Here is a 16433-nt window from a genome sequence, read left to right as displayed (position 1 = left end):
AGGACGTTCTTAGGATTTGTCATAAATTACCAGGAGATATTCTCCCTTACGCCTGCTTGGCAGGAAAGAATATTGGCAGCAGAGGTGCTTATGTTCATGTCAGCAGCTCAGAGGCAGTTCTTTAGGCCTTTGGACACTGGAAACCCCTCCAGAGAGAGATCCAGAAACAAAAGGTAATACAACCCAAAGTGGTTGAACAATAGGCGCACCCTGTCATACCAAACTCATGAATCCATCAGATGTGGAAACATCTTAGGGACGTGAGGTGCCTGGTCCAGAGAATTGGATCTTGTTGATTACAGATGAATCTCAAAGGTTGGGAATACTCCTAGAGTGGTAGACAGTCTGGGCCTCAAAGAGTCCACTCTAGAGCTATATGTCCTTGATCCTAAAGGAACTCAAAGAGGCAGGGTGGTACCCGATCAGAACCTCTTCTCAGGAAGGTGGGAAAGATCTTGATATGGACAGAGTTGTATCTTCCCATCCTCTGCTGTATATATGCAAGGCTCCGACTGAGTCAAAGTCTAACAGTCCAGGAGCAATGTCTCGGAATCTAGAGATCTTCAAGCAGATAACCAGAATATAGGCAGTGCCAGAGATCGATCTCATGGCCAACAGGTTCAGCGCCAAGGTGGAAATATTCTCTCCCTTTGTCAGGGTGACAATCGCATGGAAGTGGACTCCCTGTCCAACCCTAGGAGGTTCAGGCTGACCTACGTTTTACCTCCGGTTTCCTTGATACCCAGGGTATTGATGAAAATAAGGCAAGACCAGGCCACGGTAAAATACATCATACCGTTCCATACCAGGCCACCGAGGTCATAGTATTCCCACCTCATTCAGATGAGTCGAGGGTGTTACTGGAGACATCCCCAGTGCAGAACTTGGTGTCACAGGGCACTCAACTCTGCCAGGACCTGAAGACATGAAGACCTGACAGCCTGAAGGTTAACTAGCCCCTTTAGAAGCTAAAGGGCTCGCCGATCAATTCATGAAGACCTGCCTAAAGTCCAGGTCTGGAACTACCAAGAAGACTTACAAGGTGCGAATTGACTGTTTCAGCTTTATATTCTGTTTAAGGAGTGGATGGTTGCAACCCGCGGCTTAACAACATCCTACACTTTCAGCAGGAAGGATTCGGGAAAGGGCTGAGTCTATCGACATTGGAAGGTCCAAAATTTGGTCCAGGCTGCATTTTGGGTAAGATCCTTGTCACAAGAGCTCTTAGTGAAAAGATTCCTGAAATGGTCTGCTAAATAAGACCTGTTATCCTCAGATCCATGGCCGGCCTTAGCTATGTTCGACCAGTGCGGTCGCACAGGGCGCCAGCCGCCACACGGCAAGAGGGGCGCCAGCAGGTGTGTGTATCCCCGCGCCGTTGCAACTACCAGCGGGGATACACACACCAACTTCAGTCGCTCCCGGGCGCTTCTTCACTTAGTGGCCATCGCTACCGCTGTAGCAGCCATAGCGGCTGCTAGCGGTCAAACCGACATGAGGGCGGTGGTAACCCTTGGCCAGGCTTTCCTGGATATATTTTCTCATGGCCTCATATTCGGAACAAGAGAGATTAAATATCCTACCCTTAGGGAGCTTAGCTCCTGGTATCAAATCGATTGTGCAATCGTATTCTCTATAAGGAGGTAACACTACGGAGGCCTTTTTAGAAAAAACATCAGCAAAGTCCTGAATAAACTCAGGTAGAGTGTTCACCTCCTCAGGGAGAGAAATAAAATTAACAGAAAAACAGGACGTCATGCATTCATTACCCCATTTAGTAAGATCCCCAGTACTCCAGTTAAACATGGGATTATGCATCTGCAACCAGGGAAGGCCTAAAACCAAATCGGACGATAATCCCTGCATCACCAGTACAGAACTCTGCTCCAAATGAATGGAGCCAACAATGAGTTCAAAAACAGGGGTATGCTGCATAAAATAACCATTAGCAAGTGGAGTGGAGTCGATACCCACTACCGGGACAGGTTTAGGCAAATCAATCAATGGCATAGCTAGAGACATAGCAAATTCCACAGACATAATATTAGCAGAAGACCCTGAATCCACGAAGGCACTGCCGGTGGCAGACCTACCCTCAAAAGAGACCTGAAAGGGAAGCAAGATCTTATTAGGTTTCATATTTACGGGAAATACCTGTGCGCCCAAGCGACCTCCCCGATGGTCACTTAGGCGCGGAAGTTTTCCGGCTGCTTATTCTTACGCCTAGGATAGTTGTTCACTTGATGCTTGTCATCCCCACACTAGAAGCAGAGACCATTCTTCCTGCAGAGCTCTCTACGTTGTTGGGGAGACATGGAGGCCCCAAGTTGCATTGGTTCATCCGAGTTTTCCGTGGAAGAACGAAGCAACGGAACCTCGGGAGCCATCATGGGGGAGCCAGAGGAGAAGGTACAAAAATGTTCAAGTCGTTGTTCCCTGAGACGTCGTTCAAGATGTACCGCTAAAGCCATAACCTGATCTAGAGAGTCAGAAGAGGGATAGCTAACTAACAGGTCTTTCAGGGCGTTCAACAGACCCAATCTAAACTGGCACCTCAAGGCAGGGTCATTCCAGCGAGAAGCTACACACCACTTCCTAAAGTCAGAACAGTACTCTTCAATGGGTCTCTACCCTGACGTAAGGTCATTAGCTGACTCTCGGCAAAGGCAGTCTTGTCAGTCTCGTCATAGATGAGCCCGAGAACGGAAAAAAAAAGGTCAACAGAGGAAAGTTCAGGGGCGTCAGGAGCCAAGGAGAAGGCCCATTCTTGGGGGCCGTCCTGGAGCCGGGAGACAATTATACCCACTCGCTGGCTCTCAGAACCTGAGGAGTGGGGCCTTAGACGGAAATAGAGTCTACAACTCTCCCGAAAGGAGAAAAAAACTCTACTGGTCCCCTGAGAACCGGTCAGGCAACTTGAGATGGGGTTCAAGAGGTTAGGTGGAGGGCACTAGCTGGTTAGCATAACGCTGGTCGCACCTCTGAGCCAGGGCTTGGACCTTGCATTTGCTGAGCCAGGGTCTCAAGGGGCTCCATAGTAGTAGGAGCCAGACTGGGAAGGACTCCCTCCTGTCAAACCTCTTGGAGGCGTTCTCGAATCCGTACATCAATCCGGGCAGACAGAAAGATGAGGTCATCCAGGGTAAACGGCAGATCCCGAGCGGCAAGTTTGTCCTTAATTTTAGGAGCCAGTCCATGCCAGAATGCAGCCACCAGGGCCTCATTGTTCCGTAACAGCTCTCCCACAAGGGTGCGGAAGTGGATGGCGTACTCACTCACGGAGGTGTCTCCTTGGCGTAGGTTAATCAAAAAAGCCGCTGGATGATGAGACCCGACCAGGCTCCTCAAACACCATACGAAAAGTCCGGAGGAAGGCTTGGAAGTCACGTGTCTCTATGTAATGACGGGGTAGGGAGACAGACAGGTGAGCCCTAATCTACCCGCCACTCAGTCCCTGCCTATTTGCACGACCCGTCCTAGGCGACGGCGTACAACTAGGCGACGGTCCCTACACTCAGTATGTGCACGACAGACAAACAGACAAGGGTACACAGAAGCTAAGGGAAATGGGGCAGTTGCCCACGGCACACCTTGAGCAACAAGAGTAGTGAACGAGCTGAGTCAAACCAGGAGTGTACGAGGTACCAAACGCAGACCAGGAGCGTAGTCAGTAAAGCCAGGGTCAATTTGAAGCAGAGGTCAATAGTACTAGATGGAACAGCAGAGCCAGGAAACAAGACAGAATCACAGGCAAAGGAAGAGCAGGAAATGAAGGTATAAATAGACCGAGGACGGGAGCTAGCTCCATCTGGCCAGACTGTGATAGGTTCTCCCACTCCTCAGCCTACCAGCAGATCGTGTCACTCTATCAGACCTAGGAGCAGATGCAGACTGATTAACCACAGGCGTCGACACAGAAGCTGTGTCTGGCGGATCCTTTACACAAATCTCTTTTTCCTATTTTATTAAAAAAAATAATAATATAATTTGAGGACAAATATACATTGTGTAGTCCTATGATTATTATTGAAAAAGATCAGTGAGATTTGTTTGTAGGTTTCTACCCTATTGGTCTCTACAGTCATTCCCCCATTTTTTTTTCTCAAAAAGTTACTGTATAATACAATACATATATTATTGGTTGTTTTTTTAACATACACTAAAACATTTAACAATGCAGTAATTTATGGGACACACATGAAAGTCGAAAATATGACATGTACAGATGCTGGGACAATGCTAATTGTCTGCTAAGGTACTAACTGCTAGACCCCCATCAAAAAATACTTTTATGATGTCATAAAAATCATTTTTGTGACAACCCCTGTAGAAATACTGGAAAGCTCACAATTATTCACACAAAATTTTCAGATAAATTATACATATTTACAGGAATGAGAGTAAATTTTAAGATGTCCAAAGTAATTTCAAATCCATTGACATTTGCAGAATTTTATTTAACCCTTTAATGACCAAGCTATTTTTTACGTTTTTCCATCGTCGCTTTCCAAGAGCTATAACTTTTTTATTTTTGTGTCGAGATAGCTGTATAAGGTCTTGTTTTTTTGCGGGACAAGTTGTATTTTCTAATAGCACCATTTTGGGGTACATATAATTTATTGATTAACTTTTATTAACTTTTTTTTGGGGAGGAATAGAAAAACCCCAGAAATTTTGCCACTCTTTTTTGCGTCCTAAATCTAAACCGTTTACCGTGTGGTATAAATAACACAATAACTTTATTCAGCAGGGTTGTTATGATTGCTACGATACTCTATATACGAATTGTATAGATTTTGTATGTTTTACTACTTTTACACAGTAAAAACACTTTTTTTTCAAAATTATTTGTTTTTGTGTCTCCATTTGAAGAGCCATAACTTTTTTTATTGTTCCGCCAATGCAGCTGTATGAGTTTTTTTTTTTGCGGGATGACTTGTAGTTTTCATTGGTACCATTTGGAGTAGATGCAACTTTTGATCACTTTTGATCACATTTATTTTAAGGCAGGATTCACAGAAAACAGTAATTTTTCCATTGTTTTTTTTTTTACATTTTTTATGGCGTTCACTGTGCGGGTTAAATTAATGTAATAGCTTTATAGTTGGGGTCGTTATGGATGTGGCAATACCAAATATGTGTAATTTCTTTACTTTATTTTGTTTTTCTTTAATAATAAAGCATTTTGTAAGGGGAAAAAGTGTTTTTTTCATAATGTTTTCACTTTTTTTTTATTATCTTTATAAAACTTTTTTTTTACTTTTTTACTAGTCCCACTAGGGGACTTTAATATGCGATCATCCGATCACTTTTATAATACACTGCAATGCTTTTGTATTGCATTGTATTACTGCCTGTACTTTTAAAATGGACAGGCATCTGCTAGGCCATGCCTCTGGCATGGCCTATCATGCATTTACTACAGGCAGACGTTGGGGCCTTTATTAGGCCCCCGGCTGCTATAGAAGACACAAACACTCGGCGATCTTATCGTCGGGTGCCGGTGGGTTGAGAGGGAGCTTCCTCCCTCTCTCCAAAACAACCCAGATGCGGCACTCGCTATTGAGCGCTGCATCTGAGGGGTTAAATGGGTGAGATCGATGCTGATATCCATCTCACCCGTTCGAGCAGGGATGTCCCCAGCCCTCAGCTCCCTGCTCTGTTTATTTATTCTGATGCAGCGTCGTGAAAAGGCGTATGCATCAGAATAAAGCCCATTAGTGGCCGCCATGAAAAGGCGTATTGGAGGTCACTAACGGGGTAATATTAAACTTCAAACTGTGTATATCTGTGCACAACTGTACCTCCTACAAATTGCTTTAAAAAATAAGCCACATTTCACATTAATTTCTATTTTCCTATTCATGTCCATATAGTAATGTACACAAAGAAAATATATTGATTCTCTCTCTTTCCCATTCTTACAATGAGTCCACTTTATGATGTTTTTATTACATTCTTTTTACAGCATACAAAGAAACAGATGCAGATCTACAGTATAGAAACCCGGGCTCTCTAAGAGATGGGCAGAGGAAGATTATATACAGTGAAGGAAATAAGTATTTGATCCCTTGCTGATTTTGTAAGTTTGCCCACTGTCAAAGACATGAACAGTCTAGAATTTTTAGGCTAGGTTAATTTTACCAGTGAGAGATAGATTATATATAAAAAAAAAAAAGAAAATCACATAGTCAAAATTATATATATTTTTTTCATTGTGCACAGAGAAATAAGTATTTGATCCCTTTGGCAAACAAGACTTAATACTTGGTGGCAAAACCCTTGTTGGCAAGCACAGCAGTCAGACGTTTTTTGTAGTTGATGATGAGGTTTGCACACATGTTATATGGAATTTTGTCCCACTCCTCTTTGCAGATCATCTGTAAATCATTAAGATTTCGAGGCTGTCGCTTTGCAACTTGGATCTTCAGCTCCCTCCATAAGTTTTCGATGGGATTAAGGCCTGGAGACTGGCTAGGCCACTCCATGACCTTAATGTGCTTCTTTTTGAGCCACTCATTTGTTGCCTTGGCTGTATGTTTCGGGTCATTGTCGTGCTGGAAGACCCAGCCACGAGCCATTTTTAATGTCCTGGTGGAGGGAAGGAGGTTGTCACTCAGGATTTGACAGTACATGGCTCCATCCATTCTCCCATTGATGCGGTGAAGTAGTCCTGTGCCCTTAGCAGAGAAACACCCCCAAAACATAATGTTTCCACCTCCATGCTTGACAGTGGGGACGGTGTTCTTTGGGTCATAGGCAGCATTTCTCTTCCTCCAAACACGGCGAGCTGAGTTAATGCCAAAAAGCTCAATTTTAGTCTCATCTGACCACAGCACCTTTTCCCAATCACTCTCAGAATCATCCAGATGTTCATTTGCAAACTTCAGACGGGCCTGTACATGTGCCTTCTTGAGCAGGGGGACCTTGCGGGCACTGCAGGATTTTAATCCATTACGGCGTAATGTGTTACCAATGGTTTTCTTGGTGACTGTGGTCCCAGCTGCCTTGAGATCATTAACAAGTTCCCCCCCGTGTAGTTTTCGGCTGAGCTCTCACCTTCCTCAGGATCAAGGATACCCCACGAGGTGAGATTTTGCATGGAGACCCAGATCGATGTCGATTGACAGTTATTTTGTATGTCTTCCATTTTCTTACTATTGCACCAACAGTTGTCTCCTTCTCGCCCAGCGTCTTACTTATGGTTTTGTAGCCCATTCCAGCCTTGTGCATGTCTATGATCTTGTCCCTGACATCCTTAGAAAGCTCTTTGGTCTTGCCCATGTTGTAGAGGTTAGAGTCAGACTGATTTATTGAGTCTGTGGACAGGAGTCTTTTATACAGGTGACCATGTAAGACAGCTGTCTTTAATGCAGGCACCAAGTTGATTTGGAGCGTGTAACTGGTCTGGAGGAGGCTGAACTCTTAATGGTTGGTAGGGGACCAAATACTTATTTCTCTGTGCACAATACAAAAAAATATATATAATTTTGACTATGTGATTTTCTTTTTTTTTTTTTTTTTTTTTTTTTAATATATAATCTATCTCTCACTGGTAAAATTAACCTAGCCTAAAAATTCTAGACTGTTCATGTCTTTGACAGTGGGCAAACTTACAAAATCAGCAAGGGATCAAATACTTATTTCCTTCACTGTAGGTGGGGAGTTATGTATCTCCTTAGTGTGGGGAGAGTAATTTATCAATCCTTCCTCTATTCAGCAGATATTATTACTTTATATTTGGGTTTTGATCAGTTGGATGCAGGGGTGTAACTAGGAAAGACTTGGTCCCATAGCAAACTCTTGACTGGGCCCCCACAGGTGCCACACGCAGCCCTCTTATAGATAGTGCCCCCTGTAGATTGTGCCATACAGCCCCTCTGTAGACAGTGCTATACAGCCCTGTCTGTAGACAGTGTCACACCCTACTTGTAGATAGCGCCCCCACCTCCCACTTGTAGGTAGTGCCATACAGCCCCCCTGTAGATATCATCATAAAGCTCCCCTGTATATAACGCCATACCGCTCCCCCTGTACATAGTGCCAATAAGCGTCATTGTAAGGCGCTGAATGGTCGGGGACGGAACGTGCCCGGCCATTCAGCGCTAATGCATGTATTTGTACCTGCGTGCTATAGACGCAGGTACAATTACAGATGTAGCCATTTTTAACTTGATTCTGATAACTTTCTGCAGCGTAATATCACAGAACAAAAGCCATTGAAAAGTCATTGGAAAAAGTGAACATAAGGGAGCTAGCCATTGTTTATTTAATGCGTTAAAAGTCAAGGTAAAGATGGCTACATCTGTACTGCAAGAGGGGATGGCTGTTGCTAGCACCGGGGCCCCCTACGGTGCTAGCGACGCCACCGGGCATGCGGGGGTCCATGCCACCTGGCCCATAAATGTTTGATGCTCGGCGGCGCGGCCCCATAGTAGCGTAGCTACCGCTGTAGCAGCTGCTACGGCTGCTAGCGGGCCCCATAGCAGCTGCTACAGCTGCTACAGCGGTAGTTACGCCACTGGTTGGATGGTACGCTACAATGGTACACAGTTGGCTGTTTTACCTTTAAAAAAATCTCTGTACTTAAGATACGGAGCTGTTTTTAAGGGAAAACAGCTCCTGATTTTCAGACGTTTTTTAAGCAATTTTCGCTGCGTTTTCTATACAATCAATGAAAAACGGCTCCAAAAATGTCCCAAGAAGTGACCTGCACTTCTTTTTCACAGCCTCTTTTTACACGCCCGTTTTTCAAAACGACCGCGTAAAAAAATGGTCCGTCAGAACAGAATGCCGTTTTTCCCATTGAAATCAATGGGCAGATGTTTGGACATCACTAAATCGCGCCGGTCTGCGCCGAGCTGCTAATGGCTCAATGCACAGTGAATGCTGGAGGAAGGAGCCGTCAGCTCCTTGCTCCAGCATTAAATTCAACAGTATCTGCGTCCTGAGGACGCAAATACAGTTAGAACCAGGACCTCAGTGACTGGCTCACGACCCCCCAGAGGTCTTCACACAACCCCCCAGGGGGTCGCGACTCACTGTTTGTAATATATTGTATCGTGCAGTTTGTGTTTGCGGTGGAGAGGGGGGCATAGAGTCACAGAATGAATATAGCTGAGCCATAAAAAAAGTTTTTTCAAAATTTTGCAAACTATTGCTCATATTGAAACTGGATTGGAATTTACACTGAAATAAAAGCATTCCAAGTTCAAATAAAGAGGAACATATATCAAGAGCTCTCCCCGCCAGTTGTTCATGGGGCAAAGCTTATGACCCTACAAAGATTTTCACTTTTTATATTCAGTAACGTTGCATTACTACCATTTGTGAGCCCATCTACCACATCAAGGAAACACCTCATTCAGGTCCTTACACTAACATAATACCTATACAACAGGAGCTTTACTTTTCTCTCTTGGGCCTACGCCTAATTCAGATGGCCGTAATACAGCTGTGTTTTAGGGTCTGTATCATGCCAGCAACATTTGGACTCGATGTAGTCCTGTTAAACAGATCTTAAATCACTATAAACCCCTATGGTGATTTAAGTTCGGTTCAGTGAAACCACGGGAGATCCGGGTGTTATATTTGTAATTCAAACACTACAACATGGGTCGAAATTGAATGCACTTATCTGTGGAATCCTCTGGGCTTACAAAACCTGCTATACTCTGCACAATTTAAAAGCAGCCATGTACAGATGGGAGGAGTGCTAGACTAAATAAAGACAGTTGCCACCCTCAAAACTCAATGCAAAACAAAGAAAATATTCACAGTATGTATAGTATAGTATGGTACACTACATCATTACATAGGTGTAGTAATGTACCTGTGGTAATGATTTACCATCATTATTAAAGAGGCTCTGTCACCAGATTATAGGTGCCCTATCTCCTACATATTCGGCGCTGTAATGTAGATAACAACAGATAATTTTTGAGCAAGTTATGAGCAATTTTAGATTTATTCTAATTAGTTTCTTAATAAACAACTGGGTGTTTTTTAACTTTTGACCAAGTGGGTGTTGTAAAGAGAAGTGAATGACGCTGACCAATCAGCATCATGCACTTCTCTCCATTTATGTTCATTTGTATTCATTGCACAGCGTGATTTCGCGAGATCATGCTATGCTGTCACATACACCCACATTAACTTTACTGAAGTGTCTTGAGAGTGAATAGACATTGCCTCCAGCCAGGATGCGATGTCTATTCACTCTCCCGACGCTTCGGTAAAGTTCCTACGAATGACAGCACAAAGTTTACCAAAGTGTTGGGAGTGTGAATAGACTTTGCGTCCTGGCTGGAGGCAATGTCTATTCACTCTCAGGACACTTCAGTAAAGTTAATGTGGGTGTATGGTCAGCGTCATACACTTCTCTTTACAACGCCCAATTGGTCAAAAGGTAAAAAACGCCCAGTTGTCTATTAAGAAGCGAATTCGCATAAATCTAAAATTGCTCATAACTTGCTCAAAAATAATTGTTTTTCAAAATAAAAAAACACTGCTGTAATCTACATTACAGCGCCGATCAAATTATGTAGGAGATAGGGCACTTATAATGTGGTGACAGAGCCTCTTTAAGTCAATTAAATCCTACCGGGAACCTCTTCAAAAATCTATTTTATAATTGTTGTTTATACTCGACGCTAATTGATTATTCAACTATATAGAACTATACCACATGTTTATAGATCTTTGCATGTATAATTTAATATAAGAAGAAAAAGGTGAATGCATGTGTTGTGGATGACAATTTTGACAATTGAGGGCAAAACCTATTCTGGTATAAAAAGCTCATTCTGGTATAAAAACGTTTAGATTTTACATGAACTAAAGACTTTTTCTTTTGTTTTTTCTCAGGACTGGATAAAGAATAAAATACACAGTATTCCACTTTGAATGCACCATAACTCCGCTTTGTTGCTATGTGTAGCTTCTAGGAGAAAAGAAACAAAACAAAAAAAAGTTGCTCCAAAAACTATTGTTTTTGCCCTGTATGCAAGAACAGCTACACTTCCTTCCCATATTTCTACAAACATTTCTACTCTTGTTATATGTGCTTACAATGTTTTCTTTCTTGTGAAACACCATTTTTTTTTCTGTACTAGTTACGAGCTGCACTTGCACAAAAAGTCTAATCCTGCTACCAACCAGACAGTTTATCCCTCTTTTTCATGAATAATAAGATGACTTATCAAATACTATTTAAAAAAAATAAAAATGTCCCTACCTCCCTGCTGCGCCCACTGACCTGAGCATTGCTGCATGTAAGAGCTGCAGTGGCTCTCAAGTCTATACATGGTCAGCCCTTCTCTCACTCTCTTTGTATTGTACGGGACACCAATACATTGCATAGCGAGTCGTCGTCGCCCCGCGCTAAAGCTGTCAAGATGTGACCGTCGTGGGTGTGCACTCTTTGTGCAATGTATGGGTGTCCTATAGGTTGCATAAAGAGCGAGAGAGGGGCTGACCATGTACAGACCTGATTGCTGCTGCAATGTTTACATGAAACATCGCTCAGTCCTGCGCGGGTGTAGGCAGGGAGTTTTTTTTAAATTAAAATCCCTCCTTTTCTTCATAAATAAGAGGACTAAATAAAATAAAAAAATACAGAGAACCCCTTTAATGAGAGACTGTAGTTAACCCAAATATCTTGCTCCCACCCTTGTCAGGCTCACTGGGGTGCAGAAAACTGAGATATATAGGGGTTTTTGGAGGGATCCTCACACTAAAGAGCTACCTCCTGACATAAGGACTGGGATACTAGGAATAACTACAGTTACACCTGAATGTTCAGGTTTTGAGTTAAGTTAGGCTTTAAAGTCTTATTAAATAATTGAGCTGGACAATAAGGCTAGAACACATCGATGACCTGTGCTGTATGATATATCGTACTGGGGTACCCTCCATCTATACAGGACATGTGCATTTTTAATTACATTGCACATTTCCTTGTTATCACAGCACACACAGGGCCACAGACCCTACATCACAGACTATAGTGGCAAATCATTGTCTCCAAAGTCAGCTCTAAATGGGGTTGTCTTCTCCTGGACATTTGGGGCTCATTATTGAACTTTGGTAAGTCAGTTTGATATGTTTGGTAGAACAGTCCGAACCTGCATGTGCATTCTAAATGTGATTTTCAATTTCTACTAGTAGACGGCAGTGAAAATGTACATGAAGTGCAATTTAAAGTAAGATGTCATACATCACAGTTAGATCTCACAAAGTTTCAATCAACTTCAACATTATTATCAAAACGGTCTTAAAGCATAGGTATCTTTAAAACTTTTAATAGACAACTAAGTTTAGCTTGCACTTTAAAAATGAAATGTGATAGCTATAAGCAAAGACACTTTTTTTTAAAATCTGACAGGTTTATAAGGGTAAGGCCACATGGAGCGGCCCTGACACGGTCGCTATGCGGCCAACAACCGCACTGGCACCATGTTCGGTGCGGCTGTCAAATAGCCTGTTAGTGGCCGCACGTTAATGCCGGTAAACCGTCCCTTTATCTGCAAAATTGTGCGACTATGAATTAATACACCCTTTACAGCCGCATGATTTTGCAAGTTACAACAACTTACCCCCTATTCATTCTCTATGGCAGCACCGGAAAAAGCCGAACACTGCATTCGGCTATCTCCAGCGCTCCCATAGAGAATGAATGGAGCGGCAGTGCGCATGAGCATGTAACCGGAATACCAATTAAAAAGGTATTTGACAGCCACGCCTACATAGTGCCAGCGCGGTTGTTGGCTGCGTTGCGACCGTGTCAGGGCCGCTCAATGTGTCCTTACCCTAACAGCTACAGTTCATTAGAATTACCTTCTGTGAGGATTATACCTTAAAGTGTACCTCCAGTTTTGGAATAGTTCTGGAACATCATAGAGACATGATTTCATTATTGAGGTGCATGAGTTGGGACCGCCACCGATCCCTTGAATAAAAGGGCACCAGTGAATTACAATCCCATTATCTTCCCATTGGTATCCCATCAACATAAACTCAGAGAGCTTCAGAGCTGTTAGATTATCAAGCCAAAAGTCATTCATAAGAGTCAGTTCTTGCGATTGGTGGGGGTCCTAGATTATAGACTCCCACTGCTAGAAACTTATGACATGGCATGTCCGAAGTTTTTCAAAACTGGAGGTACATTTTAAGAAAGATTGCCTTTAAAACTCCCTAAGACACTGCAAGTTTCCATTGATTCACATTCGATTGCAGAGCCTGAGGTAAGAAAGGAATGCATTCACTCACCTTGAGCTGGGATTTGGAGACTTTGCCGCTCTTCTCTGTGTCCAAAGATGTAAAGGCATACCACACAGACTTTAGGAGCTCAGTCCTCAGCGACATGCTGTGCCCTAACGCTATACCACACCCTTCCACTCTGCTAAATCATACAAACAGTCACACACAGACTATATGTGTACCCTACATGAAACCCTGGCTGCTAGTATGAATTCTCCATGCTTTTATCACCTTAAAACCCACTGTCAATTACCGTCAGGTACTCTGTGCTATATATATATATATATAAATATATATATATATATATGTATCACACAAATCTGACAGAAACTAGTACAGATAATTCTATAAGTTCTACAAGCACTTTATCCTGCAATAATGAGTCCTGTTCAGCAGAATGCCCCCACAGATATCGTCAGCCACGATCACACGTCACAGTCTACAGATTTCGTGTCACACACATCAGCACCATACAGTCTACAGCTTTTTGTCACTTACATCAGCACCACAAAGTCTACAGTTCTTTAGTCACACTGGAAAGCACTGCACAGTCTATCCTTAGTCACCGTTGCGCTCTGCTAAACTCACTACCACACACGCTCTTTTACATTTGTGACCACAAATGTGTAAAAGTCAGACAAACTACACAACCCAATCATTTTGTCTCTGACACAGACGTTGCTGCATCTACCACTTCCTGCTGACAAGGCCACCCAATGGCATCTAGCACCGTCTTCAGATTGTATAAGCATAGCATATAAGTTACGTCCTATTTTCAACTGTGGTATTTAACATGTTGTAGCTTGAAGCATACAGGGTCTGAATAAGAAATGCCTTGGGGACAATGAGCTTTTAGGGTTAAACAATGTTAAACATTTTCTTTCATCGTCCTGTAACATTAGTGAGTGGATAAATAAATACATATAAAAATAAATAAAAATATATCTATTTTGATAAAGAGAGGGCAGTGTTGACATGTACATTTGTTTTTAAAGTTTTTTCGCAAATTTTTATAGATCTCTCCCAACTTCCATACAAATAATTAAGCAACATCTTCGTGTTTCTGTATGAAACAACCAACATCAAGAATATAGAGACAATGAAACAGCTGCCACATTGAGGCAGCTCCTCCATACGGCCTATGAAGCTGATTGTAAACACAGTTAGGCAAACTGCATAATATATTTTTCGTGCTGTTTTATGCTGCCCTTATCTAGAGTAGTATATTAATGTGACAGATCCGCTTTAACAATGCCAGGTACAGGGCTCAAAAATAAGGATAGCCTCAGCGCCCCAAAAAGGGATGGCAGAATGATGCCATGTAGTCATAACCACTGATTGGAAAATACAAAGTTCCAGACACATGCCCCTCATAACTGCCTGCAACATATATGGTGCAGCCACATACCCACCATATACAGTGTAGACACATATCCCCCATAAGTGCAACTACCATGCCCACCAATTATTTTGGAATCAGTGGATCTGTTCGAAATTCTGGGCACAGTCTCACTCTCCTGAAATTCCCTGTCCTAAAAGGTCCTGTAAGCTAGAGATCTATCGGGACTTGGAATACTGCAATAATGTCTCCCTTGATTTAGAGTAGACATAATCAGGCTGCCTCCTGCATGTGGGAAGAGACTAGAGCCAGTAGGAGGTGAGTATTCTACAAGAAGGGATGGAGAGTTGGTTTGCATACTTCCAAAGTATGGAAACCAAAGAGACAGCATATGCTCAGTGTGGCATGTAAATTTTTTCAGACATTGGCACCACCTTAGTAACATCCATTTTTATGCATAAATATACTGCTATTGTAAAGTACAGTCCATAGATAAATAGACATGAGCAGACCTCTAATAGACCACCAGAGAGTAGGTCCCTACAAGATCATCATCGACAAACAGACTCCCAATGGATCATCAGAGGTTAGAAGTATCACACTGCTACCGTAGGATAAGTACACTGTGGGTAGGGATTATATGAGACTACCGATGATGTAGTCACTGCTGCATGGAATGACTTTGTGGCATATTTATGTGTAATAATGACAACACTACTACAACATTTTGGCAGTACTATGGGAAAACTACCTAATGAGTAACGACTGCCATAACACAGTTTGCAGGAATCCATGACTGTAATCTGCATTAATTCAATGGACTAAATCAGCCACCTAGCAGCAGCTAGTTGGTTGCGGCAGCTGTCTCCTGATTGGCTGCGGAAAGAATCCTTCCTTTCACCGTCCGCGATTACGTAACAGAAGTATCGCAACAGCGTGGGAATTCCCTTGATGGTTTATAGCTGACCTATAGTTCAACCTATTCTCACTACAGGAGATACCCTGATAGCAGACCTAATCATAAGCAGATAAGGATATACACAAGACAAAACCTGTATCCTTTTATTCAAAGACAAAATCATCAAGGACTGACAAACTTTTTTTTCAATAACAATATGAGTCCTAATTAGAGGTCTAACAAGAAGTGTTGTAACCATAAGCACTTTAAAGGAAAGGTGTCATGAATTTTTTTTATTTTATGAATTTATGTGTTTTTATTTAATAAAATGTTATATGTACTTTATTTTTTCATATAAAATATATTTTTATTAACACTTTTTTAATTCACTGGGGGCTGCCGTGTTTTATTTCATCTGTTTATGTGTCTCTTAACAACACATACACAGATGGAATATGGCAGCTACAGGGCATAGGACATAACAAACGGGAGCCGTCCGTTTTATCCTGTGCTACTGCCGTCTCACTCTGTACTGCGCATGTGTGTGTATGTGTCGGGGTTTTGTGTGTGTGTGTGTGGGTCTATGTGTGGCGCGGTTGCATGTTTGGGTGTGTGTGTGTGTGGGGGGCGCTCGACAGAGCAGCGGTGCTCGCCGGAGCAGCTCTACTTGCCGCTGCTCGACGGAGCAGCGCTGCACTTCGCTGTTCCTTCAAAACAGCTGATTGGCGGCTATGAAGGATCAGCGGCACACAAGCGCCGCTGATCCTTCATAGACACTTATCAGCTGTTTTGAAGGATCAGCAGCGAGCACCACTGCTCCGTCGAGCGCCCCACACACACACACACACAAACATGCAACCGCACTGGACCGTTTTGACTACGTCATAGATTCGTTGGACTACTTCAATGATCTACTTTTTTTTTTTTGTTCCTTTA

The 16433-nt window shown here is 42.7% G+C and overlaps 1 protein-coding gene across 1 annotated transcript in view; it reads right to left on the bottom strand.

Moving 5' to 3' along the window:
• The window catches only part of DEF6 (DEF6 guanine nucleotide exchange factor), a 328222-nt gene extending 314824 nt beyond the window's left edge, over positions 1-13398 (bottom strand). Inside the window, exon 1 of the mRNA XM_075850631.1 lies at positions 13270-13398. Coding sequence (XP_075706746.1) covers positions 13270-13365 — 96 coding nt within the window. The 5' untranslated portion in view covers positions 13366-13398. The remainder of the gene's footprint in view (positions 1-13269) is intronic.
• Positions 13399-16433: the final 3035 nt, after the last annotated feature.

Source organism: Rhinoderma darwinii, chromosome 2, assembly GCF_050947455.1.
Source record: "Rhinoderma darwinii isolate aRhiDar2 chromosome 2, aRhiDar2.hap1, whole genome shotgun sequence".
NCBI classification, from domain to species: domain Eukaryota; kingdom Metazoa; phylum Chordata; class Amphibia; order Anura; family Rhinodermatidae; genus Rhinoderma; species Rhinoderma darwinii.
The sequence above is the reverse complement of the archived record's forward strand: the minus strand, read 5'-3'. Positions and strand labels throughout refer to the sequence as shown.